This window comes from Podarcis melisellensis (genome assembly GCF_964234715.1).
Source record: "Podarcis melisellensis genome assembly, chromosome: 13".
Classification (NCBI taxonomy): domain Eukaryota; kingdom Metazoa; phylum Chordata; class Lepidosauria; order Squamata; family Lacertidae; genus Podarcis; species Podarcis melisellensis.
In genome coordinates, this window is record NC_138545.1 from 39,430,019 (window position 1) to 39,458,007 (window position 27,989).

At 43.3% G+C, this 27,989-nt stretch overlaps 2 protein-coding genes across 2 annotated transcripts; both read right to left on the minus strand.

Moving 5' to 3' along the window:
- Nucleotides 1–2,697: 2,697 nt before the first annotated feature.
- NT5C3B (5'-nucleotidase, cytosolic IIIB) lies at nt 2,698–16,267 on the minus strand. The gene is made up of 9 exons (XM_081884383.1): nt 16,143–16,267; nt 12,872–12,970; nt 11,461–11,530; nt 10,352–10,398; nt 9,760–9,845; nt 8,641–8,730; nt 7,287–7,449; nt 4,681–4,881; nt 2,698–2,840 (listed from the first exon to the last, which is right to left on the minus strand). Exons 1-9 carry the CDS (start codon nt 16,143–16,145, stop codon nt 2,703–2,705), a joined length of 897 nt encoding a protein of 298 aa, XP_081740509.1. The 5' UTR covers nt 16,146–16,267; the 3' UTR covers nt 2,698–2,702.
- Nucleotides 16,268–19,054: 2,787 nt separating this feature from the next.
- KLHL11 (kelch like family member 11) lies at nt 19,055–27,979 on the minus strand. Its single transcript, XM_081884013.1, has 2 exons — nt 27,363–27,979; nt 19,055–24,902 (listed from the first exon to the last, which is right to left on the minus strand). Exons 1-2 carry the CDS (start codon nt 27,899–27,901, stop codon nt 23,324–23,326), a joined length of 2,118 nt encoding a protein of 705 aa, XP_081740139.1. The 5' UTR covers nt 27,902–27,979; the 3' UTR covers nt 19,055–23,323.
- Between the last annotated feature and the right edge of the window lie 10 nt (nt 27,980–27,989).

Consider the following 27,989-nt stretch of genomic DNA (forward strand, 5'->3'; position numbering starts at 1 on the left):
GTCTCTGACTAATTTAACTGCAAGGATTTAGTGCTAAGGAGGAACAGGGTGGCAAGACCACCAGCTTTCTTTCAGTTTTGATATTTCCCTATTCCTTACCCCCCATCCCTGTGCCTCCATTTTATAACAGAGTGACGGCAGAGCAAGGGAGATGATGCTAGAATTCCTGACAGATTTTAGGCAGCGGCGGCGGCCATTTTGTCTGTGCCTGCTGCCATCTTGGAATCCTGGCTGCACACAACCCAGTGTATTGTGTGCAGTTTCAATAAAGATGGCAGTAGGTGCCTTGTTGCTGTCCCCTTAACCTTTTTTTCTAAGAAAAGTTGGTCGGTTGTGCCCAAACTTTGGTTGCGTTCTGCAACTAGGTTCTAGATTCGTTGCCTTTATCCCGAACTATTGTAGGTTATAAAAGCTCTTAAGAAGTTTCGCTACTGCTCTGATGAAGGTGTAAGGTCAGGGCAGCTGTGCCCTTGCTAAATCAGGAGTGTGGTTGCTCAGCCTGAGAAGAAGCAGCAGCAAAAAGTGCTGACAGGTTGGCCAGCTCTTTCTTCTTTGGGCAGGGCTCCTACACCTCAGAATAGCTGTAGGACATTCAAGTTTTCAGCAGGCAAAGCTTTTCTTTTCAATGCATGCTGAATTTTTGTACTTCAAGACAAATTTAGCTGCCTAGTTTTGCAAATTTAAGACAAATTTAGCTGCATAGTTACCTTGAAGACAATTTAGCTGCATAGTTTTCCCATGTGGCACAAACGTCAACGGAGACAGTAGCAGCTTAGCAGTTGTGTCTGCTGCAGGCCATTTTAAGAGCTTTCAATAAGCTTGAAGAAATATTTATTGTCATACTAGGCCATGAGCTTAATTGCTTTGTCATATCCTCAACCCGGCTCAAAGCATTCCAGGACCCGTGGTTCTATGACAATGGGTAGGAACTCAGAGCACAATTGTCGGCACCCTCTCAAACCTCCAGGACCCAGGTTTCTTGAAGGAGGAGGAGGAGGCATGAAAGGTTTGGTAAAAGATCCCATCTTACAAAGGTTGCGGAGTGGTTCATAACGTCCTTGCATATTGTGGTGGTGTTGTATTTTAAAAAAGAAAAAGAATTTAGAATAAAGCAGCCAGACAATCAAGCAATATGCATACGATTTTTCCCCCCAAAATAGGAAATCTCTGTTTTATTATCTTTACATGTCCTTTGAATAATAAAAACAAACACACCCAAACAATTCAACGTTCTTGGATTCTGTGCAGAAAACTGGGAAGGGGTGATTTGTTCTTTGTAAAACAAAATTGGGGCATGGGAAAGGTAAAACCAAAAATAGTGCAAAAGAAACCCTGTCAAAACGTATCTTTTTTTAGGGAGTTGAATTGAATGCTCAGAAGATGCCATTCCCCTGCTCTTATTTAAAACTGCCTTGTATAACTCATACAAGAATATCCCATTCTACTGTGCCGTCTCAATTATGACTATTCAACCTGGCTTTCAAACTTCCAATCATATAAAGCTCCCCCCGTAACAAACAAGGTATCCTTTAAAAATATGATTTACCACACATTTGAACTGGCATTTAAAGGGCAAAACTACCCAAGGTAAACATTTGTTTCGTCCAGCGTGCAACAACAGTTACACTCCTAAAGGAAACTGAAATTATACCAGCACACACTGGTTCCACTCAAACAAAACATTTGCCTCAAGCTTGTAGGATTCCAGCTAGGCTGTTCACCTGCCAAGAGTATAGCCAAGGTATTTTACCCAACTTTACAGGCCTGAGTTTTTGCCAAAGACCTACAGCTTTATCAGATTGGTTCAATACAGCAGATGAGCATTCATGTCCTCTTAAATCACTGGCTTGTGCTTTGACTGAAAAGTGAATTTCACCATTTGCACCTTCTATTATGTTTAGATTTTCTTTTTAAGAGATGTTTCACATGCAGTGGGGCAGGGGGACACTGCATATCAATAAACACGAATTGTGGCCTTTTAAAAAAAATAAGACAATGCCGTTAAGGAAACATTGTCCGAGTGTCTGCTGCAACAGAGGAAGCCATAGGAGAGCCAGGGATGGCGTGGCTTAAAGAGGAACAGAGTGGCTGAAATTGCATTGACCCACACCTAGCAGACAGCAGGCTGCAAACCTGCAGCAACACTTTGCAAGAATCCACTGCAAAACATTGAATCTGGGTGTTCTCTGCTTATATGAAGCAATCGCTATGTGCACAATCGGGTTGCACAATGCGGCAAAGCCACAAGGAGGTGCAAACAGCCCAGTTTGGAGTCCACAACCCCTTCACATCATCAGCCTGCTGCGAACAAGAAACCAGCAGGAACTCACACCTGAAAGTTGCCATAGACCTGGGGTGATTTTAAATGCAATTGATTCACTCTGGAAATTCGTCCTCGCAACTAAATCTAGCAGTACCAGCAGGAGAAACTTCAAGCGTTGGCTTGCCTTTTAGAGGCCAGATTGCTTCCTCGCGAATTCTATATTTTGGTCCGCCGAGAAATGTACCGCAAGGCGATTCCACATGTCTTGCCTTGTGCAGCCAGGATTGGGTTTTAAGTAAGGAACAGGGTGGTTGAGAGAAGAGGCTACATGTCAGCTCGGCTCAGTTTTAATGATCTAGGATACTGACAATGGCAAGAAACGGGGAGAACTGGTATGTGTCTATGGCATAGCAAAGGGCAGTAAGAAATTGGCAGCTTGTCAAGGACAAGTGGGCTGTGTGGCTTGGGCTGTTTCGGCCAAAACAAAACGAAGGATGCCATTTGCCACGTCCAACGTTTCATCTTTCTCCAGCACAATATCATAGGCTTCAAGGTACTTCCCCCGCTGTTCCTCCACCTGCATGGAGGGAGGAGGAGGAGGAAGAGGAGGAGGAGGAGGAAGGAGAAGGAGAAGGAGAAAGAAGGAGAAGAAGGAGAAGGAGAATTAGAATTTATTATATTCCGCCCATCTGGCTGAGTTTCCCCAGCCACTCTGGGCAGCTCCCAACAGAATGTTAAAAATGCGATAAAACATCAAACATTAAAAACTTCCCTAAACAAGGCTGCCTTCACATGTCTTCTAAAAGTCAGATAGTTGTTTTATCTCCTTGACATGTGGTGGGAGGGCGTTTCACAGTGAGGGCACCACCACCTAGAAGCCTGGTTCCCTGTAACCTCACTTCTCACAATGAGGGAACCGCCAGAAGGCCCTCGGTACTGGACCTCAGTGTCCGGGCTGAATGATGGGGGTGGAGACACCCATTTGGGTATACTGGGCCAAGGCCGTTTAGGGCTTTCAAGGTTAGCACCAACACTTCGAATTGCGTTCAGAAATGTATTGGCAGCCAATGTACGTCTTTCAGGACTGGTGTTATATGGTCTCGGCGGCCACTCTGAGTCACCAGTCTAGCTGCTGCATTCTGGATTAGTTGTAGTTTCTGGGTCACCTTCATGGGCAGGATGAATAGGTCTTACAGGCACTCAGCATTGGCTAGCACAGTGTTGTTACAGTGGTTTCCAAGCGGTGTTCTAGCCTGAAGTTACTTCAAAGATCCTCAGGGGTTACTCCATGAGATCAGCTATTGCTTCCACCCTGTTCTTCATCACCCAAGATAATCCCAGAGGAGCCAGTTACCAATGCCAATAAAATAACCTCTAACCTAACAGTTCAGCCTTGCACTAGAACATGTGTTTTAAAGTTAGTTTAAATTAATCCGCAGGGTTACATTTACTGTTCGTTACGAAATGTGCCGCTTGCCTGCAAGCCTGCAGTTCTCAAATTCTAGAATGCATTCAGATATCAACAGCAAAAGATCCAGAAAAGGGGGTGTCAGAGTTGAGCATGAGAACTGCAGGCTTGCAAGCAAACTGCCTGCTTTTTTTCTCTTCATATTTGCCTGTTGCTTTGCCTTATAATCAGCCACCGCAGTGATGCCTTTAACACCAGTTTTGATCTGCAGGTAATAATATATATATATATATATCCATGTCATAGCTGTCAACTTACAGATTTGAAAATAAGGGACCAGCAGCCTCAAAAATAAGGGATCAGAAGCCAAAATAAGGGATTTTCCAAGCACAGGTATTCTGAGTCCCTCCGAGCCAAAGGCAGAAAGCCCAGCCAGCAGCCAAACGAAGCCTCAAGCGGTGGTTCCCACAGCACGGCAACCCGGCAAAGGGGATGCAGCAAGGGAAACCACTGTCACCTCTCCGCTGGGAAGCGCTGAGCAAAGGCAAGTCCCCAGGCAACGCGGCCAATTTGATCGGCACAAGGCATGCAAGCTCCACCCCCCAGTCATTCGTAGACTCCTTATTGGGTGAGCAACGCAGCCAAGCCACATAGTTGGAGCCTCCCTCCTCCCTGGCCCGGCAGGGAGGGAGGGAGAGGAGCTGCTTCCTTTGAAACCCGGGAAATTTAAGGGACATCATCAATAAGGGACAGCAGCAGGACACAGCACTGGGATAAGGGACTTTCCCGCCAAAAAAGGGACAGTTGACAGCTATGCTCCATGCTTTTTTCTGCAAATTTCTGTAGATCGAGCCTTTGTTGGCAGCACAAGAAGGGGTGGGGCACAATCTTTTCATGGTCCGAGGGCCACTTTCCCAGCTCTCCAAGTCTGCCACCTGAAAGGGCCATCTCACCTTTTCTCACAGCCCTTCCACAGTCAGCTGTGCCCGGCTGGGTAATCCCAACTCACCCTGTCATTCAGAAAGCCAACCCGGAGGATGTTCTCCACATCAACGACACCATCTGCCATAGTGAGATCGCCCATGGAATCTCCAAGGAGTAAAATGTTCGTCCTTGTGCACAGCTGCTGGAAATATTCTGTATCCTTCAGGACCGTGTTGTTCTTGTTGTAGGTGTGGATGAGGGGCTCTTTGAAACCTCGCAGAACTCCCTGAATGGAGGACACAAAAACAAATGAGATAAACGAGAGTCACAGAGATAGGCAGCTTCTGTGTTGTGTTTGTGTGCAGCCAAACTACTCAGCAGTAATTACTTCAAAGTCGTTAAATGTCCTTTTCTTTCTTTTTTTAAAATAATTTTTATTGGAAATTTAACATAACATAACCCCCCCCCATATAGAAATCTGCCCTCATTAAACATGAACATAACATACAATAAGCATAACATACAATGATACAAACAACCAAATAAAAGACTTCCTTTATCCTGTATCTGGCCTCCTTATTTACTTCTTATAAGCTGTTTCCTTTATGAATAATTATGAAGATTTTTCTAATTATAACTTAAATATCCACAAAGTCTCCTACAGACATTAATCAAGTCCAGGTATGTATTTTAGGGCACTGTTTTGTGAAGTATTCTCTGCATTTTCCCCATGCTTTTTGAAACTCTTGTCTAGTGTGATCTCTAATTGCCTCTGTTAATCTAAACTCTAGCAGTTTGTCTTGCCATTTCTTTTTTGTTGGCACAGTTTCTTTTTTCCAATTTTTAGCAATTAGGATCCTTGTCGCTCCTGTGGCATACAGGAATAGCTTCTGATCTTCTCTTGCTATACCTCTGTCCATTATCCCTAGTAGAAAAGCTTCTGTATTTTCCATAAAGTTATACTTAAACGTTTTTTTAAGCTCATATACTGTGTTCGAGAAGCTTTTGATTTTTTCACAGATCCAGTGTCCTTTTCCATTTACAAATCATTTCATCTGAAGCTTATCCAGGCAATTTCACAATAAACACCTATATAAAAACAGTTAAAACAATTGCATGTACAGAAATGCTTCAAGATCCAACACAAATAGAAATCTCCTCTTAGAAAGCTCACTGAAAAAGCAAAGTCTTTAAATTGCCTTTCTTCTTTAGTTGGGACTTTGCTCAATTCCATTTTGGGGCTAAGGAAACAACAGACGCAGTAGTGGCATGCATAAATAGCCTTTTTTAATACCTGGGAATTCCCTGGCAACTTAAACTGATAGAAAATGTGCAGCTTGCAGACCTAACATATAGAATAAGAAGAACATACATTTAAAGAAGATTGGAAACTGTTTTTTTAATATATATGGAGGAAAATTGTGTTTATTTGAAAACATGGGCAGCATTAAGACAAATTCAACAGTGTAAATAAGTTTTGATGGATGTAATCAGTGCTTTTTTTTCTGGGTGGGACGCAGAGGGACGCATACCCCTAAACATTTTGTGAATCGAAGTTTGGCCTCGTTGAGGGGCAGTATTTCAATATGAGTAGGAAAATGAGAGTAGCCCTAAACATTTTTTAAGAAAAAAGTTTTGATGGATGTAATAATGGAATACTGAATGGTTTAGTATATATAAAATATGCAGGGATTTATGTTTTGTAAAATGAACCATGGAAAGAGAAGAAGGGAAGTCACTGAAATTTTAAGGTTGGTTAAATGAATATTCTAAAATGTAAAACAGAAAATTTAATAAAAATTATATAAAAAAAGAAAAGGAAAAGGAAAGTCTTGCACAGATGCTGAATGGACAACAGCCTTGGTGCTTCTTTGAAGCATCTTATCTACATCCTCAGGCCTCAACAACTTAAACTGATCCCACGAAACTGGCCTAGACATTGCATTGGACACAACTGGCCTAGACATTGCATTGGACACCCAAATTTGTCACAAATATGGAATCCAAGTCATCACAGAGATGAGTGATTTTACCTTCAAAGTGCCTAGCAAACATGACACAGCACACCTCCAAGGGTTCAAGTACCCTCATCACCAGGCAAGTGTGAATAAACTCCAAACAAACAGCACTGGTGGACAACTACTTGATGACACAATAATAATAATTTTATCATTTGTACCCTGCCCATCTGACTGGGTTGCCCCAGTCACTCGGTGATTTCCAGCATATACAAAAACATAATACAACATTAAAAACTTCCCTGTACAGCAAAATGATTCCTCACCTGGATGTACCGTAGTAAACATGAATATGTCCTATAGCGCCTGTTCAGTCATCTTTGTAAGAAATTATCCGCCATATGTACTTAAAGCTCTCATCTAGCTTATTTCTTTGCCTATGCTCTTCGCTGAACAGCACCAGAGAGGCATGGTTGTGTTGATGGCTCAATGAGAGCTGGGACCAAGTCTCTTATAAATAATTTTTTTCACTACAACCAAAATTCTGCTCATCCTGGTAGAGCCTGGGAGTTTCTGGCTGACCCCAGAAGGCACACACCTGCCTTCCATTTATCCCGTCCTATTAATACCTTCCCAAAACTTTCTAAGCCCCCCCCCCCAGGGTTCAGACTGGCACACCGCTTCCATGCCAGGGCAGATAGGAGTTGGGGGAAGTGAAGTGGGCTCAACTCACGCTGTCATCAAAATCCATGTAGTTGGAGACCACGTTGACATTGGGATAGAAAGCCCCAGCCTGGCGAATTATCTCCTCTAGCACATCACCCACACCTGCCGAGAAGATGAAGAGGGGTACTTTGTTCTGGTGAAGCTGGTCAAATAAGATGTTGAAGCCGTCTCTGAATGCAAGAAAGAGAGGAAGCGTAACCTTCTACGGAAATGGTGAAACACACAAGGCTATTTCCATTCATGGCTCACCAAACCACGGCTTACTGCAATGTCCGAACACAGTCAAAATATTGCAGTGATTAAATTAACCAATTCGTATGTATGCATGGTTTTTTAAAAAAGGAAACATACAATATAACAATGGGAAACTCGATTTAAAGCAATCATTTTAACACAATATTTCGCTTGGCAATTATTTTAACATAGTTTTTGCTTATTATTTCAGTTGCCTTGAATGCACCCTGCTATAGGGATATGGCACACGTTACATGGGACAAACCCACTTTCGACTGGTAGGAAGCCACCATCAATCCTAGATCACCAACTAGTGTACATGCATGAGACACACTTCTTGTAATCACGATTTACATCTTAATTGTGCCGTTAACTAAAAACAAAACAAAAAATGAATGTGTGGAGAGATCCTTAGATAAGCCTCTGTCTCCTCAACCCCTTCCACAAGGATAATAAAGCTGACCTAGCCTAAATGTTAATAAATGTGAAATGCTTTGAATACATCGAACATGATATATAAATGCTATCATTTGTGACAGAACAACTGCCTTTCAGGCTCTGGCTGCTTCTCCCTCGTTTATGGCTTCCAGTCCTGCTTCTCTCTCAAATCTCCCCATCCACAGTCATGTTTTTCCTTGCCATAGCTGGCCTTGACTGCACAATAATAATAATTTATTATTTATACCCCACCCATCTGGCTGGATTTGCCCAACCACTCTGGGTGGCTTCCAACAGAATATTAAAATACAGTAATTTATTAAACACTAAAAGCTTCCCTAAACAGGGCTGCCTTCAGATGTCTTCTAAAAGTCTGGTAGTTGTTTTTCTCTTTGACATCTGGTGGGAGGGCGTTCCACCTGGCGGGTGCCACTACCAAGAAGGCCCTCTGCCTTGTTCCCTGTAACTTGGCTTCTCGCAAGTTTAAAATATCTGCATTCTGTGTGTCAAGTAGGCATGTGAAAAATCAGCAAGCCCTCAAACTCCGGAACACAATGGCACACTTCAATTTCAAGTGTGTCAAAATTCCACCTTGCCCTGACAGAGGAGGACACAGACCACAAGAATAAAGTTGTTCCCCCATCCTACCTGCCCCCCCTCTTCTTGCACACAACATGCAAATTTTGTACCTGAGCATGACATCTGACTCTTTCACAACCTGGGCGATGTCGCTTTTCTTTATCTTCTGTTGGGCCAGGAGGTCGTGGGCCTTAGTCCACCTGGAACACACACACCTGTCCTATCAGGGACCAGGAGTCCTCTGTGGGTGTATCTATTGAGCTTACAGAACCTCTAGTTAGTTTGTTTCTCCAGGCACATGAGCGATTCTCGTGTTTGCTTGACTGCCACAGATCAGACCTGTCTCAGGTGATGTGTCTGTGCCCCCGATCCCTTTTAAGATCCTCAAAACTCTCGTTAATGGTGGAAATGTAAAAAAAGGAAGGTACCTTTTATCATATGTGGTGGACATGTCCCAAGGTGAAAGACTTCTGGGAAAAGATTTATAATGAGTTGAAAAAAATGTTGAAATATACATTTATTAAAAAGCCAGAAGCCTTTCTACTTGGAATAATAGGTTTGGAATTGCCCAAGAAAGATGTTAGACTGTTTTTGTATGCCACAACTGCAGCAAGAATTTTGTTAGCCAAAAACTGGAAATTACAAGAAATACCAAAAGTGGAGGAATGGCAGATGAAGATGATGGACTTTTTGGAGTTTGCCGACCTGACTGGAAGAATCCGCGAACAGAAAGAGGAGGAGCATCAAGAAGAATGGAAGAATATCAAGGACTATTTAGTTTGATAATCTAAGATAACGTAAGTAGAATTACTTGTAAGTACCAAATTGGCCTAGGAGTAAAATATGCTGAATTGTACAACATTTTGAATTGAAAATATTAGGAAAAGAACAAAAGATGTTAATTGAATAAGTTAATTTTATTTGGAAGTGGGTACTGGAAAACTGCTACAATGAGTTCTATGGAAACTCAGCTAGGGGGGATTCGCGGAAGTCATCTAACAATGATATTTAAATTAGGATTTTAACAGCTAGGATATATGTTTCTTCGGGGTTTTTTATATTGTAATGTTTTTCTTTTATGTTTGTTATAAAATTGGAAAATTAATTTTAAAAATTGGGGGGGGGGAGACTCTCATTAATGGAGTTGGGGTGTGTGTGTTCTGTAATGGAAGAAAGCACCCTTCCTCCCTGTTAAGGAAAACATTACCTCTTCTGACACAAATACTCACCATTCTATCATGAGGGGCAACTTGTCCTCCATGGTCCGGTAAGGATCAATTTCAATAGGGTAGTAATGATTGAGCAGATCTTTTAGCTGGAACAGTTCCCAGTATCAAGAAAAGGAAGGGGGGGGGATATTTAGCTAGTCAGAAGATAAAGCACGCACATTTCAAGATGGAGGTTTTCCAAGATGGAGGTTCTGGCTAGGACTGGGGCAACCAACTGCATAGCCTGTTCCCCATCATATTAGGAGGATGGGATAGGTATTGATCGTTAGCCAGTACTTGCAGGGTACAGCCCCCCCCCCAGGGGGTGGGCGACAGAAACAGAAAAAGCATCTTCCTGTTATCTGATATTTGGCTTCTTGCTTGGGGGACTAGTTGCAGGGAAGTCAAACCTACACGGAGACTGTAGAATAGAGGGAACTCAAAAAGTCATTCATGAGGTCTTAACCTCTCAATAGAAGGAATGGAGAATTCTCTGTTTCAAAACCTTAGTCCCCTCATAGAACTCAAGGCTCCTTGAGCTCCTAACAGCAGGAGGGAATGGAACTGGGAAGTCGGTTTACACTTCACCATGCCAAGATATGAAAGCTCATACCTTTTTCTTGCCTTCTTCACTGATGACCCGGCTGTTATCTATGATATCTGAAGAGACACACACAAAAAATATATGCCAAATTCCAAATATCGAATTCATTTTTATAAATACTGTATTAAGGTCTGGTTAACTACTATAACAATTATTATTTTTTGTCACATATACAATTTTAGTAACATTTTGGTTCCCCTAATCAAATATGGAAAATATCACCATCCTGAGATCTAAATATAGCATCTGACCCGTGATAAGCCCAATTTTGTAAAATACTGTTTTCCAGAATTCTTGTAGCTTCTCCCAGGACCACCACTTGTGAAAATATTTACTCAGGTACCATCTGCAAATAACTCTGAATCAGTTTACAGTGGTACCTCGGGTTAAGTACTTAATTCGTTCCGGAGGTCTGTTCTTAACCTGAAACTGTTCTTAACCTGAAGCACCACTTTAGCTAATGGGGCCTCCTGCGCCGCCGGAGCACGATTTCTGTTCTCATCCTGAAGCAAAGTTCTTAACCTGAAGCACTATTTCTGGGTTAGCGGAGTCTGTAACCTGAAGCCTATGTAACCTGAAGCATGTGTAACCTGAGGTACCACTGTACTCTCATTTGGGGTCAGTGTTCGAAATTAGCCATGCGCACTTTGCACCTGGCTATTGACCACTTGTGACCAAGTGCAGATGCCTGGGCGCCAGAATGGTGCCTGACATCTCCACCATCTGGAGCATCATGGCACCTGGACTGCTTTCACACACTAATACCACATCCAGTAGAATCCTATCAGTTATATTTTATACGCACAATTGGAATGAATTTCAGGAACCAAAATGCTTTTTCTGTGCAGCAGGAGCAGTGAACAACATTATAGTTATTTGTTGTAACTTGTCTTCCGTTACCACCACCACCCCGCTCCCGCTGCCACGCTCACAGGGGTGAATAATATTCTTACGTTATGAATGGTCCGTGACACCATTTTTTTAAAAAAAGAGATAGGAATAGGCCAATATATATGTGGACTGTCCCAAAGGCTTGGAGGGACCAAGAGGGAGAGATAAAAGTCAGTGGTGTTTTACAAGAGAAAAATGAAATAGAAAAGGGCCAAAACTGGACTCACTGTAGGAAGTTGGGCAGCGCCGACCGTTGAACCCGAACCGAGTCAGAGTCATGTCAAAATCAGAAATGACCTGGAGAGAACAAGGAGGAAAATGTGAGAGAGAGAGAGAGAGAGAGAGAGAGAGAGAGAGAGAGAGAGAGAGAGAGAGATATTACAAAGGATTCATTGCCTAGCCCAAGAAACTACTCTACAGATTCAGGGAACCAAGAAATTGGTAACTCTCAAGAGTTACCAAGTAATCTCAGGTGGGCAGCCTGCCACTGCTGAATTTGTCAAGTGTCACTCACTTAACTCATCAAACAGCTGATGGAGCTGCCTGCATGGAGTGTGATTTAAATGGGGAGGAAGGTGATCTCCCCATTTGCACAACTCCACTCTCTACAGCCTGCCCATTTGCTGTTTGGTGGGCTAAGGGACAATTCCCAGTGCCTATCAACTGGGGAGGTGGGAAGGCACGATGGAATCTCTGCACATCAAGTGATTCCACCTGATGATTGGTGCTTCACAGGAGCTCAATCAGACTCAAAACTGAGACCAAGAAGGAACCAAATAAATTCTAAAGTTACAGTGGGCTGGAGTCATTCCAAGTTGTCCTGTCAAACCATCAAAACATTTGTTTTTTTGCAGCAAAGTCACAGGATGCCAGGTTTCATTTACAGAGGGAAACTCGGCTTAAGGCAGATAATAATTTGCCAACATAATCTTGTTTCTTCTTGCTTTGAAGAAAGCAAGATCTAGCATAAACTAGTCAGGCAATGGCTGATAAATTCAATACATCTTCACCCAAGCTAAAGCAAATTACGTTTGACGCATGGTAGTCAAATAAGTGCAATTTTAAGAAAGAAAGAAAAGTCTGTGTTACCATTTACTACAATTGTTGTGCTTTGGTGACACATGACAAATGAGTCCATTCAATATTTGCCACAGTTTCATTTTAGCATTTCTATAGCTCCTATATCTATGTGTAATAAAGTTTTGGATGTTGGTGAGTGTTTGTCTGCCAAGTGCTCTTAAATAACTTCTCTGATGCAGGCTGGAGAGATACCAGCAGAAAGCATTAAGTTAACAACCTGTTTGGGGAACCTGACTTTTCACATGAAATCTAGATGACCCCCCAAATTGCCATATTTCCCAAGAAACAACTTTAAGGAGAAGGCTTTCTTGGTGCAGAATGTTATGGCCTTCACGGTTACCTATATGCTTAAACATTCTGAGCACTGCATTAAACCCATGCTGTTCTCATCATTTGACAGGCATTTCACTAGTAAGTAGAAAAAGACAAAAACCGGGCAGTGGCTGAGGTAAAAATTTGTTCCGAGGTTCATGCAGCTGCTTGTGCAATACATCTGGGAAGAGGATGGGTGGGAGGGATAAATTAAGGGTACAAACAGATGAATACAGGAGCACGCACCTGGAATTTTCCTACCCCACCTTTTCTGAGGGCTGAAATTACATTTTTTACGCGTTCAGGATCCTTCATTCGGACGGTCGCTTTCTCCAGCTCAGGCACCTAGGGAAAGACACAGCACATGACATTTTCAACAATGCATGTTCTGTTATTTTTTTATTTACAGTGGTGGCGCTGTGGGTTAAACCACAGAGCCTAGGACTTGCAGATCAGAAGGTCGGCAGTTTGAATCCCCGCAACAGGGTGAGCTCCCTTTGCTCAGTCCCTGCTCCTGCCAAGCTAGCAGTTCAAAAGCACGTCAAAGTGCAAGTAGATAAATAGGTACTGCTCCGGTGGGAAGGTAAACGGTGTTTCCGTGCGCTGCTCTGGTTCTCCAGAAGCGGCTTAGTCATGCTGGCCACATGACCTGGAAGCTGTACGCCGGCTCCCTCAGCCAATAAAGCGAGATGAGCGCCGCAACCCCAGAGTCGGCCACGACTGGACCTAATGGTCAGGGGCCCCTTTACTACATTTCTGTAGTGCTACATTTCTGTACTAGGGCCCCCAATAGCAATACGGTTATTGAGGCCCCTAGCACAGAAAAGCAGCACATATAAATGACATGCAAATAATACACATTGTTAAAAGCGGAGCGTATAAGTGATATGCAGCATTCATGCTATATAAAGGTCAGCATAAATATAAAACTACAGTTAAAAATAAATAATTAAAAACAGCAGAGCCTTTTAAAATGACATTTACTAAAAAACCAGAAGCCCTTTTGATAGGAATTTTAGCACAACTGCCAAAAGAAAAGCAGACATTATGTGACGACAGCGGCAAGAATTCTGATAGCACAGAACTGGAAGACTGGAGAAATACCATCAAAGGAACAATGGCAAGAGAAGTTAATGAACTATGCAGAGTTGGCAAAGTTAACAGATTAACTACATGAAAAAGACAATAGTAACTTTGAAAAAGAATGGGAACCTTTTACATCATATTTGTAGAAACAACAAAAAAAATACAGTGTCATTGGCAGGATTTAAATAAACATTGGCAATTTTAATTATTAAAAAACAAGAAACTTAATAGTACGATGATACAGAAGTCTATATAAACAGCAAAATGTAATATGAGATGTAATAAACCAGGGATGGAAGTTGAGGGACGTCAACAGGGAAGGGGGAAATTGAAACTTGAATGTAATGTAATGATTACAGACATTGTAAAAAAGAAAAACCCAATAAAAACGAATTTAAAAAAACAAAACAGCAGAGGCTTAAAAAAAAATCACAGCTGAATAAGAATTATCTCAGTGGGCCAATAAAAAAGTCTTCACTTTTTGATGTAAAGTTTTAACAGAGAGAAGGCTAACTTGACCTCCTTGGGAAGAAAGACCCAAAGCCCAAGTACACCCACAGCATCCCCAAATGCAAGCATGGTGTACACAGGTGTGTTTGTGGGTACCTTTCTGCCCAACTTGCTGCTACTCTGAGGAGTCAGTGCCAAGTTGCAGAGAAGGCCAAAGCCTCAAAGGGTTTGAGGGACTTGGACAAATTGGCATTGGGAGCTAATGGGAAGAGAGCAAGTCTCCCATAGACCATCCCAGACAATTCCTGCCCCCTCCCCAGTCTAGTCTTCTTGACAGTCTTGCAAAAGGACACAATTTCTCACCTCCAACCTGCACCCTCTACTTCCCAAGGACATCCCTGCACTTCCTTCCAAGACCTTCAGCCTTCCCTGAAAGACCCCTGGGACTACAACTTCTACTATCCCTGACTAGTGAATTGGCAGGCTGATGGGAGCTGGAGTCCATCAACATCCAGAGGGCAGTGGATTCCCAACCTCTACTTCCAAAGGCTCCTTGCTGTTCCTCCATTCACCAGTTGCACCAAAAAACAAGCACCTAGTACAGCCTTTCTCAACTTGTGGGTCCCCAGATGTTGTTGGACTACAGCTCCCATCACCCCTAGCTAGCAAGGCCAGAACTCAGGGATGATGGGAGTTGTAGTCCAACAACATATGGGGACCCACAGGTTGAGAACCCATGACCTAGAGTATTTATCCTTAATATTTTGTTGTTGTCGTCGTATAGTTGTGTCCGACTCTTCGTGACCCCATGGACCAGAGCACACCAAGCACTCCTGTCTTCCACTGCCTCCTGCAGTTTCGTCAAACTCATGTTGGTAGCTTCGAGAACACTGTCCAACCATCTCATCCTCTGTCGTCCCCTTCTCCTTGTGCCTTCAATCTTTCCCAACATCAGGGTCTTTTCCAGGGAGTCTTCTCTTCTCATGAGGAGGCCAAAGTATTGGAGCCTCAGCTTCACGATCTGTCCATCCAGTGAGCACTCAGGGCTGATTTCCTTCAGAATGGATAGGTTTGAACTTCTTGCAGCCCATGTTCTGCTTTCAATCTCCCACCACGTTCACCGAGGGGAAAGACCTATAACGATCTAATTTTCCCCCTCCTCATCCCCAGTCACGGACCCCCCATGATTCCACCCCAGAGACCCTCTCTCTCCTCAAACCATGTGAAACCTGACGCCCCTCCCAGGTCACCTTGCATCAGGGCAGCTGGCTTAGCAGAGCCTAAGCTACAAGATCGGGTCACTGCCAGCTTGAATTTGCACAAGCCACTCCCTCTCTCTCTCGGCTTTAGCCTCCACCCCTCCTGTCTGCAATGGGGGGGAAATAATAACACTGGCCTACCTTACAGGGTTGCTGTAAGGATTACATAACCATAATATCATGAGCAGAGCAAAGCTGCTCCTGACAGCTGTCTCCCTGGCACAGAATCCCTCCAGTGTTTGGCGACCTCCTAATAAAGAAGGGGAACTCACGCCCCCCAGACAGCTGTTTTCCTGGACCCCCACCGCCTCCTTCATACTAAACACCCGCCTTATGAAAAGATCAGCCCCTAATTCTGCCATATAAACACACCCCATATTCTGTTTGGACAAGCGCAAGGCCGCCTCCAAAAGCCGCATCCCCTTCCCACCAGTTCTGGCTCAGAAAGTGGGTTCCCAAGATGTCTCCCCCCCCCCCCCAACCCAACACACTTCCGCCTTCCCAAACCTCACCCTACAAAACGAGCATATTCATAGCCGATGGTAGGGGAGATGGCTTGGAAGCGCTATGCAATTTGCTTTGCAGCCCAAAACCCCCACAGATCTTGAATTAATGCACCTCGTGTTTTTTTGAAACGCGTATTCTCCGACGGCTTGCAAAAAAAAAAGCGCATTTTAGCAAAGCCCCCTTCCTTTTCCCGCTCGCCTTCCCCAGGATCTAACCATGATCTTCGCCCAGCAAGCCGTCCCCGGACGACGAGGAGTTTTGTAACTGGGATCGAGAATGGAGAAAGCCGGAGAAGGAAGGAGAAGAGGGAGGTCTCCTTCCCTGAGCTGGGCTGGGCTCCGCAGGCGCCTCCTTCCTGCGTCTCCGCCCCTCGGGGTCTGGGCCGAGTTCTTGGCTGCTGCTGCTGGCTAAGATCCGGGGAGAGGTTTCCTCCAAGCTGCTTCGATCGCGGCCGGGTTGCTCGCTGCATTTCCCAACCCCTAACCCCACTCCGCCCCCCCCCCCGGGATGGGGATGAGGCATCTGGGGTCACCCTGCCTTAGTTCCACCCCGGGCGGAGTTGCCGCCTGCAAGAACCTGATAACCGGACCTTCTCGCTCTCGCGCGCAGCTACGCGGCAGCTTAATGTGAGCCAGTGCGTGCGACGTTCCTATTAGTGGCATTGCCAGACTCAAAAAGTCAGATTTAAGCATGGATAGGTAAACTAAGGCCCAGGGGCCGGATCCAGCCTACCTAATCGCCTTCTAATTCCGGCCCGCGGATGGTCCGGGAATCAGCGTGTTTTTACATGAGTAGAATGTGTGCTTTGATTTAAAATGCATCTCTGGGTTATTTGTGGGGCATAGGAATTCGTTCATATTTTTTTTTTCAAAATATAGTCCAGCCCCCCACAAGGTCTGAGGGACAGTGGACCCGCCCCCTGCTGAAAAAGTTTTATAAATAAAATATAGGCATTCATTTGTCTCTCTTCTATTGTGATTTGCAAAGGGATCTGGTTAACTACAATGACAATTTTTCTTCTTCTAGTACCGTACACAATATCTTTCCTTTATTTTCTACATGGGTGGTATTTCTTGTTTTTTCTTCTTGCCGTACCCTGTGCACTTGTGGTTATGTAGTTTGTCTGTCTTTTAATAAATAATATAAAATAGCATTTGCAAAGGGATTTTTAATTTTAAGGGCTGCATCGTTCCCTTAGAAAACAACCGAGCAGATGATTAAATAAGTGCCTCCTCCCTCTCACGTGGAAAGTACGACAAGAGGAAATGCCGTCTGTGCTGGGATCACTGTTTTGCACTGCGTTTCTAAGGGATAATGAAAGACGTCCAGGCTGAACAGCGGCGCAACCCAAGACCTGCCTCTCCTGTTTATTTCTTCCGAAGGCTGGAAGGTGTTTGTAGTCCAAAACAGTGTGTAGTTCGCCCTGGAGGCTGTAGGTGTCGCAGAAGAGCGTGCAAGCTGGGCCCGCCACGTGACACTTCCTCCCTCTGCATAACCACCTTTGCTTGTTTCAAGTGCAGGTCCTGCTCCAGATTCTCCACGTGGACGTCTATGGGGGAAGATGAAAGGGCCATAGCTCGGTGGAATCTCAGACTCCTGCCTGAGTCTCTTGGAGGATGTCTCAAGCAGGTCACCGAGCAATATAGGCCAGGGGGTTTGACTCAATTCACTGCCTTTCATTATGAAAACCAAGGAATTCTAGGCCAAGACATCTGAAGGCAGCCCTATTTAGGGGAGCTTTTAATGTTTAACACACTATTGTATTTTAATATTTTGTTGGAAGCCACCCAAAGTGGCTGGGGAAACCCAGCTGTCAATATAAACATGTTTGTTTGCAGTATGTACACCAAATCTTCTGAAATCAGTGCTTTTTTTTCTTATGGGTACTCCCAGAAGAGAATTTCAGACTTTTGCACTTTTTATAGAAACATTCTAAATTCCTATGTGCTTGCAAATACTGGATTTATTGCACCCCAATAGCTTGGAGCTAGACTAATTTTCCATAGGCCTCGTTATGATCAATAGAAACATAGACTTACAGAGTTGGAAGAGACCCCCAAGGATCATCTAGTCCAACCCCCTGCAATGCTAGAATATGCAGCTGTCCCATACAGGGATCAAACCTGCCATCTTGGTGTTAGCAGCACCACGCTCTAACCAGCTGAGTTATCCAGGCTACATGAAAACTTAAGTTCATTATGACTAACTTCACATTGATTTCAATGAAACCAAAGTGCAACTAATTTAATTGCAGTCCAACCCACAGTAATTTGCTAACATAAGACATAAAACCATCTTCCACAGAAACTGCTGCTTGCCTTCTATCACTGTGCCATTGAGAGCGTGCTCACTTATGGCTTATGTGTGTGGTACGGAAGCTGTACTACCCAGGACAGGATGGCGTTGTGCAGAGTTGTTAAGGCAGCAGAGAGCATTGTTAGCTGCCCACTTAGAGGAGATTTATGCCACAAGGTGCCATAGGACATAGTAAAAGACATAGTAAAAGATCCATCGCATCCTGGTCACTGTCTCTTTGAGCTCCTGCCGTCGGGACGGAGATACAGGACGATGATGACAAGAACGAGCCGTCTCAAGAACAGCTTCTTCTCCAGAGCGATCTCGGCCCTGAATGGGAAACCTGGACTTTGAAAGTCATCTAATCTTCCTTGCTGTATTATATTATATTGTTTTAATTAGTGTTTTTATAGTTGTTCTGATTTTGAGTGGAGTGCCCTATCTGGGTGGATGGAGCAGCCAAGTAATTTCGTTGTCCCTGAGAGGGGGCAATGACAATAAAGATTTATTATTATTATTATTATTATTATTATTATTATTGGACAGGTAGGCTAAGCTTTTGTCAATTTTCTACAGCTACAAACTGACAAAATGATGAATACCAAACATTCCCAGTCACTATCTTTCATTCTTCTTGTCCAAATGACCAAAGCTGGGATAAAAAATGGGGACTGAAGACTTTCCTTCACAGCTGAAGAATGCCCCAACCACAAGCTGAATTTGAAAGCAGGAGACAAATGGGATCTAAATTCCCCAGACTATTGGGGAATACTGTTCTGGAACACATCCATAAACAATTATGAGCAATAACATGAAGCAGTCAGAACAGAAATAGAGAAATAAAATGTTTATTGAGATCAAGTTTAGTGTTACAGAACCGTAGTACAACATATATTGATTTGCAGGTTTAAAAAATAGACTTTAGGGACATAGCTTCAAAGGGACTCTACCCAAAGGGATGGATGTCTGCATTTCATTATATGAAGCTTATGTTACCCAGTTTATTAAGCAGCAGACACAAGGCAAATTGGGGCTGGAATGAGGAAGGAAGAAAGAAAAAAAAACCATGTGTTGTTTTCGAGGTTCACTGATCCATGAGAGATTATTGGGACTACCAACTAACTTTTAGACTTGCATTCAACGCCATCTTAACTGGGCTCAGGGGAAGCAAGGAGAAAAATGGCTTCCAACTAGGATAGCTTTGTGGCAAGTGTCCCAGAAATAGGGAGGCAAAACAGACTCATGTGCCTACCACCAATTCAGCTTGGCTTCTGTGAGCAGATGTTTCCCTGGAATACTACTAATATTATTAAATGATAGGCGCTCGTACTAGTAGCACTTCTATGTGGCCTCCTAAAAATGGACCACTGGTCACACTGCAAATACTGGTATCTTAATTTTTATATATGAATTCTGCCCTCCTGTGGTTAGAGGCTGCAGCAAGCACAGAGGAGTCATTTGTGGCAATGTTGCAGAGATTACAGAAATAACATTGCGTTGACATGACTGCTAACTCTCACTGTAAGGGTAAGCCTCACGGAAATACACAGACACAAGACAGATGTTTAAATCTACTCTTGGAAAGACTATGTAACCCACAGACAGTATTACTTGAGTAATAATGTCAGCTCAGGCATCACAGAAAGATCTGTCTCCACTAGCATCACAAGAGGAAGGCAGTGTGTGAAACATGCATTTAGCCATAGCAGAGAATCAGTACAGCTTAAGAGAGATTGTTTCCCCAAGTCTGACAGCTGGCATGCTTGCCTGTTCTGTAACTTAACTGCAATTTTCTTGACGTCTTTTAAGTTGCTGAGAACAAAAGGACCTCTCTATGGTGAGTAGCCCTATCGTAGCCAGCGAATGATTTGGGACTCTCAGTGATGTTTAGAAAAGTAGCCTACAGCTGTCAATCTTCACCAACTAGGAGTAATCTGGATGGTACAACAGGATTTCCCTTTGCCAGGCAACAATAATTATCAACTGCTGTGTTTCATCAAGGAATGACATGACTAAGTAGATAGGACTTTTGCATGCAGCACATGAGCTGTGCTATTCAGGGGGGCTAAGAGGCACTCAGAACAACGGAGCAAGTTAGTAGCCTAACATCCAGAGTATACATTAAGAAGTCCCAACATTTAACACTACATGTGGAACAATGGGACTGTTCTCTAGTGTGCTCTTAACTCTCCATGCAAACAAATCTCAAAGCAAGACATGTAGACACTTGTATACTAAGTGACTGGCATTCACAAGCAACATCCAAAGTGACATAGGATTTAATTTAAAAAGCAAAGCTTACCAGCCAGACTGAACAACTGCACAGATACAGTACACAGTCAATGTGATTATACTCTTTTGTGGTGACTACCAACCATTCTGCACCGCAGACCAGATTATCTGTCATGAAATCTCAAAACTTGTGTTGCATTTCAGCTAGTGTTTCATTTAACAGACACACATAGGGCCTTGTCTCCACTACAAGCTTAAACTGCTTAAAGTCTCATTGCTTTTCCCATTCAATCCTGGTGCTGTGAGAAATTTCTAACATACTACATTCAGACCTTGTAAAAAAACCACAATTCCCAGTTTTTAAAGTTTGTATTCCATATAGATGCATCCAAAATTTGATGCTAGGCAAAGATTCTGTGTATTTCTCTTAATCAGTACCTCTACCAATGGACTGAGTAGGGCTGTTTGAGCCCTGAATTTTCAACAAGCTTTTTGAACTATCTATCTTCTCCATAAATAATTGGCTGGTGCATACAATATATCTTAAAGCAAGCAAGTGGGTATTACTGGACTCTTAAATGTTTGTGACTTCCTTTGTTTGACAAGGCTGCGTTAGTCTGAACTTGGTAACAAGACAGTTATTTAATGAACACAGATTTCTAAATCAAAAAATATATTGTAAAAGGCAATTATTAAGGTTCAAATGCAAGTCAAGAAAACCTGTGCACACCCATGCAGTTTAAAGACTTACCCCACTGTATCAGACATGAGTTATGCTTCTTGCTAAATTGGAAAACAAGAATTGACAGTATTTAAGTCCCTGCTGTTTAACAATACTGTAATTAACTTTCATAACAATATTGATCAATGCAGATTTCTCACATACTGATTTATCCTTGTCCCATCTCAATTATCCTGAATTAAGCATCATATAAACCTGGACAAGTTAACAGAGGGGAAAGCACCAAAAGACATAGGAAGGGCAGAAACCAGGGGAAATAACATTTGAGTTCCTTTGTAGAAACTTGGAAATAGTGGCCAATTTTATTCCAAGTATTCCACTTACACAAGAGCCCAGTGACTGCATGACTCAGGTCTTGATCTCACCTGAGGACTTCCCTTTAACTTTACCATCACACCTTAAGCTTCTGTACACATTGACAGTGGAGTGGAGGAGGCACAACTGCCTTATGTCAACAATGATGCCAGAAGTAATTTACTGAAGATAATAGTAGGGGCAGGATAGATACTGCCACTGTATGTTTGGGTGTCAGGGGAGGGTAGGGGGAGGGAAGTGATGAGGCCAGAGGAAATCAATGAGAAACCTGCCTTGGATAACTTGGTAAGGTATCAGTAGAAAGTGGTCACATCAATCCCAAAAGTACAAAATTCACAAAGGTAAAATGAAATATTTTGTTGGACCAACTTACGATATTACAGAGTTTCATTAATTAATTACCTTGCAGTTTGCCTGCCTGAAAAATAATTCTGTAATGGTCTAAAGCTTAAGTGTGCCCCTAAGTTGGACCAATAAGTTACATCTCCAATAAAATTAACAAAATTCTAGAGAAAGCAAACACCTTGCTTTTTTGAGGGACGAAAGCAGCACAGAACTTCCACCAGACTCAAATAATTTTTCTCTATTTTATTTTCTGCCAAAACACCATTAAGACATTGGTGAGACTTGGACCCTTACTATCAAAATTATAACTGAGGCAACTGTTCCACTCCAACCAGTCTCAAGTACTCAACACAGTCAGAACAAGGAATGGAGCATCATAAAGGCAAATATATTTGATTGTCAAAGGCAGGTTGAGTGTTTTTTTCCTAATCAGACTTACCTGAACACACAGAGTTCATTGAGCTTTCTCCCTGCATTAATGAACCCCCAATTCCTTCAGATTATGAATTTGCACTTGTAGTGCTTATCTTTTTGGTCTTTTCACTCATTCCTTTAAGGCCACAATCCTGAACCATATACATATTAATTTTATTGAAATCAATGGGACTACTCCAAAGTAGAAAAGGGCATCACCTAAAATTACAGTGAAACCCTCAAAAGTAAGGACTCTGAAATCTTTTAATATAGGACTGAAAATAATTCAACTATTAGAATATCCGGTTTTCACCACAATCTCTTTGTAAACGCAAATGCTTCTAGATAAATATAACTATAAAATATTTATAAGCATAGGAACGTTTTGAAGTTCTGTGAAAGATTGTGCTTTACTTATAATATATAGGGGTTGGTTTGTTATTAAACTATTGCACATGGCTCCAAGTTTAAGAAAAGCAAGCGCATTCAAAGCAATTGCAGATTTTTTTTAAAAAAAAAGAAATAATTTTGCGAAAGCAAATAAAACTAACGGGTTAAAATGCAAATTTTGAAATGGTATGAGATTTATCAGTATTTTAAAGTAAGTAAAAAAATACTTCACACAGCCTGTATAAATGCTTTAAGAGGAGTGAGAGGCCCCAATACACTGGGAAATTCTCCTTCACCCACACCTAAATGGAATAAACTCCAAGGAAAGGGAGGGGAGGGGCTGTGCTGTGACACTGGACATCTGTGAACACATCTACAGATTTCCAGAACAATTATTTTGCTGGGCTCTATATCTGCATCCCATCTGTGGGGAAAACTAAAGGATTGAAGAGCTTGAAAACTATGCCTACCTCCATATTATGGCTAAAATACATCCAAGTTCACATGTGATGCTCACAATCCTGCCAACCTATTTAAAGCCCAGAAAACTAGATCCCCTTCAATAATCCGCTGTGCCTAAACATAACTGCTTAGGTTACAGTTGGAGGACCATGCTGAGCATGGCAAGACAGAAAGGCATTTTTCAAACTCCATTTATTCAAGTTAGCACTCTATCTGTGACCGTGGCATCCTCCGCAAGCTTAAGGAATGACGGTGTATCTCCTGCATCTGCCGGATCCGGTCCTTCTGCCACATTAGGTTTTGCGGCATTGGATATCGCTGGGTACCATGCAAGGACCGGAAGGGGATTCTCACATGACAGGCTGTTGCACGACAGCGAGGCTGGGGCATGGGAGGGAGCAACAGCCAGCGCTTCCTCTCAGCACAGTAGCGGTAAGCCTCTTTCCTGTATTGTTTGTCTGTGTCATCACTGTTCTTCCATCCACCTATGATGAACACATCATCTTTGTAATAGCAGACAGCTGCCCCTTCAATACTAAGAACCTCTGGTGGTAAACTTTCCAGAATGTCATCGGACACCTGGCTAGAGATCTTTCTCTTGACTTCCTCATGATCCTGTGGGTAGCTCCTAGGACAACATGAGGCTGTGTGGTAAAAGTTTGTGTTGGCCACAGCCATCTGAAAACAACAATAGTTGTCCAGGAGTGGCAGAGACTCAGAATCCTGCCACTGTCTTGCATCTACATCATATCGGATGATGACAGCTCTTAAGCCTTCCTCACTATCCCCGTCAACCGGGGTTCGGGCAGCCATATACACAAACCTGTCATCTACAGTGACTACTTTGACATCCCGAAGTATCTTTGGTGCAGACTCCAAATTTTGCCACTTGTCTTGATCAGGGTGGTAGACAGCTACATCTTTGAAACCAGGGATAAAATTCCCATGCCCACCAATGCTGTACAGGCTCCCTTTTACCTCGGCAAGGCCAAAAGAATGCTTCCTGGTTATCAGATTGGAAACCTGCTCCCAGACATTTCGATTTGGGTTGTATCTTTCTACAGTTTTGGCAAAGCCAGGCTCCATGGATCCTGCTACATAAACATAGGATTCTGTCACTACAACAGCATGTCCATCAAGATGATTGTGTATGTGAGGTAAATTCACCCATCTATCTTCATCAATAAAATACCCCACACACTCACTCAAGTAGTCGCCTCCCTCGGACACACCACCAATAACCATGATAACATCCATGTTTTGCCCAAAGCGAGGCAGGCATGTTGCAGAAGTGACTTGTTGGAGGGTGCCTAACTGCAAATTCTCAGCCCTGAGAGCATGGCTTTCTACTGCTTCTGACACAAGATTGAGGCAAGCTTCATCTCTGGATACAAGCCTTTCAGATTTGACGTGTCGGGTCAAGTAAGTGGGTTTCATCTGAGAAAGACGGAGAAGTTTAAAGAGCTCCCCAAAGTACTTTTCTCTTTCATCAGGGTTTCTTTGTACCCACTTTAAAACCACCTCAAAGAGAACTTCTTCTGAGTCCACTGTGATTTCTGAATCCGAAAGCCAGTCTCTGATGAGGTGAAATGGCAAAGTGAAAAACTCCTCATCTTGGATGACTTTGTAGAAGTTCCTCCTGATCATGTCAGCAGCTTTCAGTGCCAGTTGATTCAGAGAATACATATGAGCCAAGCTATGGATGGCTACAGAGTTGGAGAGGTTCAGTTTCTTTTTCAGGAATTCCCCACAGAACTCCTTTAAACGCAACAATAAAAACCTGTAAAACAAATATGCATATATTTTAAATAGCTCAAAGAGAGGAGTGAAGAAACATCATACTATCCAACTAACAACTTGTACCCTGCTTTTCACTTTACAAACATCTAATAAGGACAGGTGACATTTCCCTTTCTACACCTTCATGTAGATACATTAAAGATGCTTTAACTGTTCAGCTCCACAAAATAGAAAGTCACATAAAACCATGACTCAGATGGGACATGATTTAGCGGTATACAGGTGGGGCAGAAACAGAAACATTTAATAAGCTCTCAACATTCACCTGCATGGTTTCATCTCGCCCACCTCCAATCTTGTGCAAACTTCATTGTTCCACTCAGTCTATATACAAGTATATTACCATTATACCCAGTCAGCTCAATGGTCCACCTAGTCCAGTATTGTCCACTCTTTTCCAACAAGCAATGGTTCCCAAGGACTCAAGTACACATTTTTTCCTCCAGTCCTGCTTTCCAATATGCTTTGTAAAGATGCACTAGGGACTAAAGCTCAGACCTTATATGTATTACAATCATATGCTCTACTAATGAACTGTTGGCCCTTTTCGAGAAGTAACTTCCATAATATGGAAAGTCACAACTAACTGGACAGCATTATCATTTGGGCAGCTTCTCCCCCTTCAGAAACCCATCCTTCTTAAAGATCTTCTCCTTAAATCTTGTGAATTTCAAAAACATTCACCTATAAAAAGTAACCCATTTTAAAATAAAATCCAAATTTAATGCAAACATATGATATCTTAAAAATAAATTCATGGCTGTTATAAATTTATGAAGAAGAGTTTGGATTTGATATCCTGCTTTATCACTACCCTAAGGAGTCTCAAAGCGGCTAACATTCTCCTTTCCCTTCCTCCCCCACAACACTCTGTGAGGTGTGGAGCTGAGAGACTTCAGAGAAGTGTGACTAGCCCAAGGTCACCCAGCAGCTGCATGTGGAGGAGCAGCTCCCTAGATTACAAGACTCTGAACCACTACACCACACCACACTGGCAATCAGAAAGACTGATTGTCTTTGTAAAAAGGAAGGAAGGAAGGAAGGAAGGAAGGAAGGAAGGAAGGAAGGAAGGAAGGAAGGAAGGAAGGAAGGAAAGAAATGACTGGGAAAATATGTCAGTCAGTCATCATACATCACAGAATTTCATGTATTTGGTGGGGTTGGCAGTTTGCCCCACTGACCTAAGTGGGTTGTCTTTACTTCAGCTGTATGTACAACTGGCTCAGCACTCTAAGCATTAATATTTTTCTACCTACCAAAGAACATGGTAAAGGGAGAGAGTTTTCATGCATGAGGACAGAAATGACAGTACATGGAGGCGGGGGTGGGGGAATCTCAACATCAACAAATGAAATACAAAATATAGTCTATAACCACAAACTATTATGGCGGTGATTCAAATGATACAGTATCCCTCATATATATCTTATCTAAATCTTGCATTATGGTTCCAAGTGTATTCTAATTAATTGTCCGTAGCTGATGGAGACAGTGCCCCAGCCACACCCTTCTGGCCACTTCTGATAATGCCTCATATTCTCTAGTGTCCATTGCATATAAAGTCCCAACCCACAATGCTAACATCCTGGGGCTGTGCTTTTCTTTTTTTGAGTATGAGGACAAACTTTTTCTGATATTGCTATCTACCATATGCTTTCTGCTATATACCATATGTTTCCATACCAAGACACATTATCCAGATTTCTCCTAACATTGTACTATTGTTCTTCTAGTAGGTGCCACCAAAAATGTGCTATCAAATTCTTATAACATTTTCTTATTAGATGCTATAAATATTGATAAAATAAACAACTCTGGAGTATATTATTATGATTCCATCGAATTTGTTGAGTTGCATTATCTTGACCAGGGCAACCCAAAGCAACTTACAACCAAACAGACAACCTCCCAATTAATACGTTAAAACCAAGAGGAAAAAGAAATACATCCCACCCACTTCTAAAAGGCGACGGATAATTAAAGGCCTACGGTCTGGGAGAAGAGGAATGCATGTGCCTGACGTCTATCTATGCTGTTGGAATTTTTATTATTTCGGCATTCCACTATGGTCCAAAACGTTTCAAAGTATGGGCATGTCAATCATATACGTCAGTATGTCCCTTTTACTATGGGTGGGGCAATTAAGATGACAAAAAAACACCTTGATAAATATACAGTTCTTGTGCTTAATGTGCGACACAGCATACTCCCAAATACATCTTGACCTGCCAGCAATCGCAAACTTTTCTTTTAAAAAAAATAAACAGTGCACTGAATGTATTTTCCCCACCCCAAAAAACAGTAAAATAATAATATTTAAAGAACTGTATCATTCTACGTTAAACGAAGCTTCCGCTGTTTCTGATCACTGCCACCAACCCGCCAAGCAGCCGCGCTCCTCTTGAACCCATGACCCCCCAACCCCGGCCACCCGCCTCACCTGTCGGCCAGCTCCAGGACCTCGTGGACGTTGCCGGGGCTGACGCGGACGCGGCCCGTGTACATGAAGCCGATGACGGCCTCCACCGTCTCCGGGTCCGGCCCGGCCTCGGAGCTCCATCTGCGCAGCTCCACGCGGCCCGACCGGGACTCGGCGAAGTCCCCCGAGAGGAGAGGGGCGAAGTATTCGGTGGCGGCCGCGAGGACCGAGCGGTGGGCGCGGAACTCCCGAGCGGGCGGTTCGGCGCTGGGGAAGGCGGCTCCCTTCTCCCTCCGCCCCTCCGCCGCCGCCTCCTGCTCCGCGCCGCCGTTACTGCCGCCGGTGAAAGCCAACGTGACGTCACAGAAGAGGCCCAACTGCCGCTGCTCGTTCTGCCGCCAGGCCAGCTCGGAGCAGTGAGCCACGCACGAAAACACCTCCGAGTCGCTCTCCGCGTCCGGGCCGCCCTCCGCTTCCTGGGAGAGGGCGCCGCTCTCTGGGACGCCGCCGTGGCCTCCGCCGCCGCCGTCCAAGTCCCCTCCGCCTCCAGCCGCCGCCATCTTGAGCGCTCTCTCCTCTCCCTCAGCCCGACTCTAGCTGGTTCTCTTCCTCTTGTGAGGCGGCGTCGCCCGCGTGACCATAGAGACG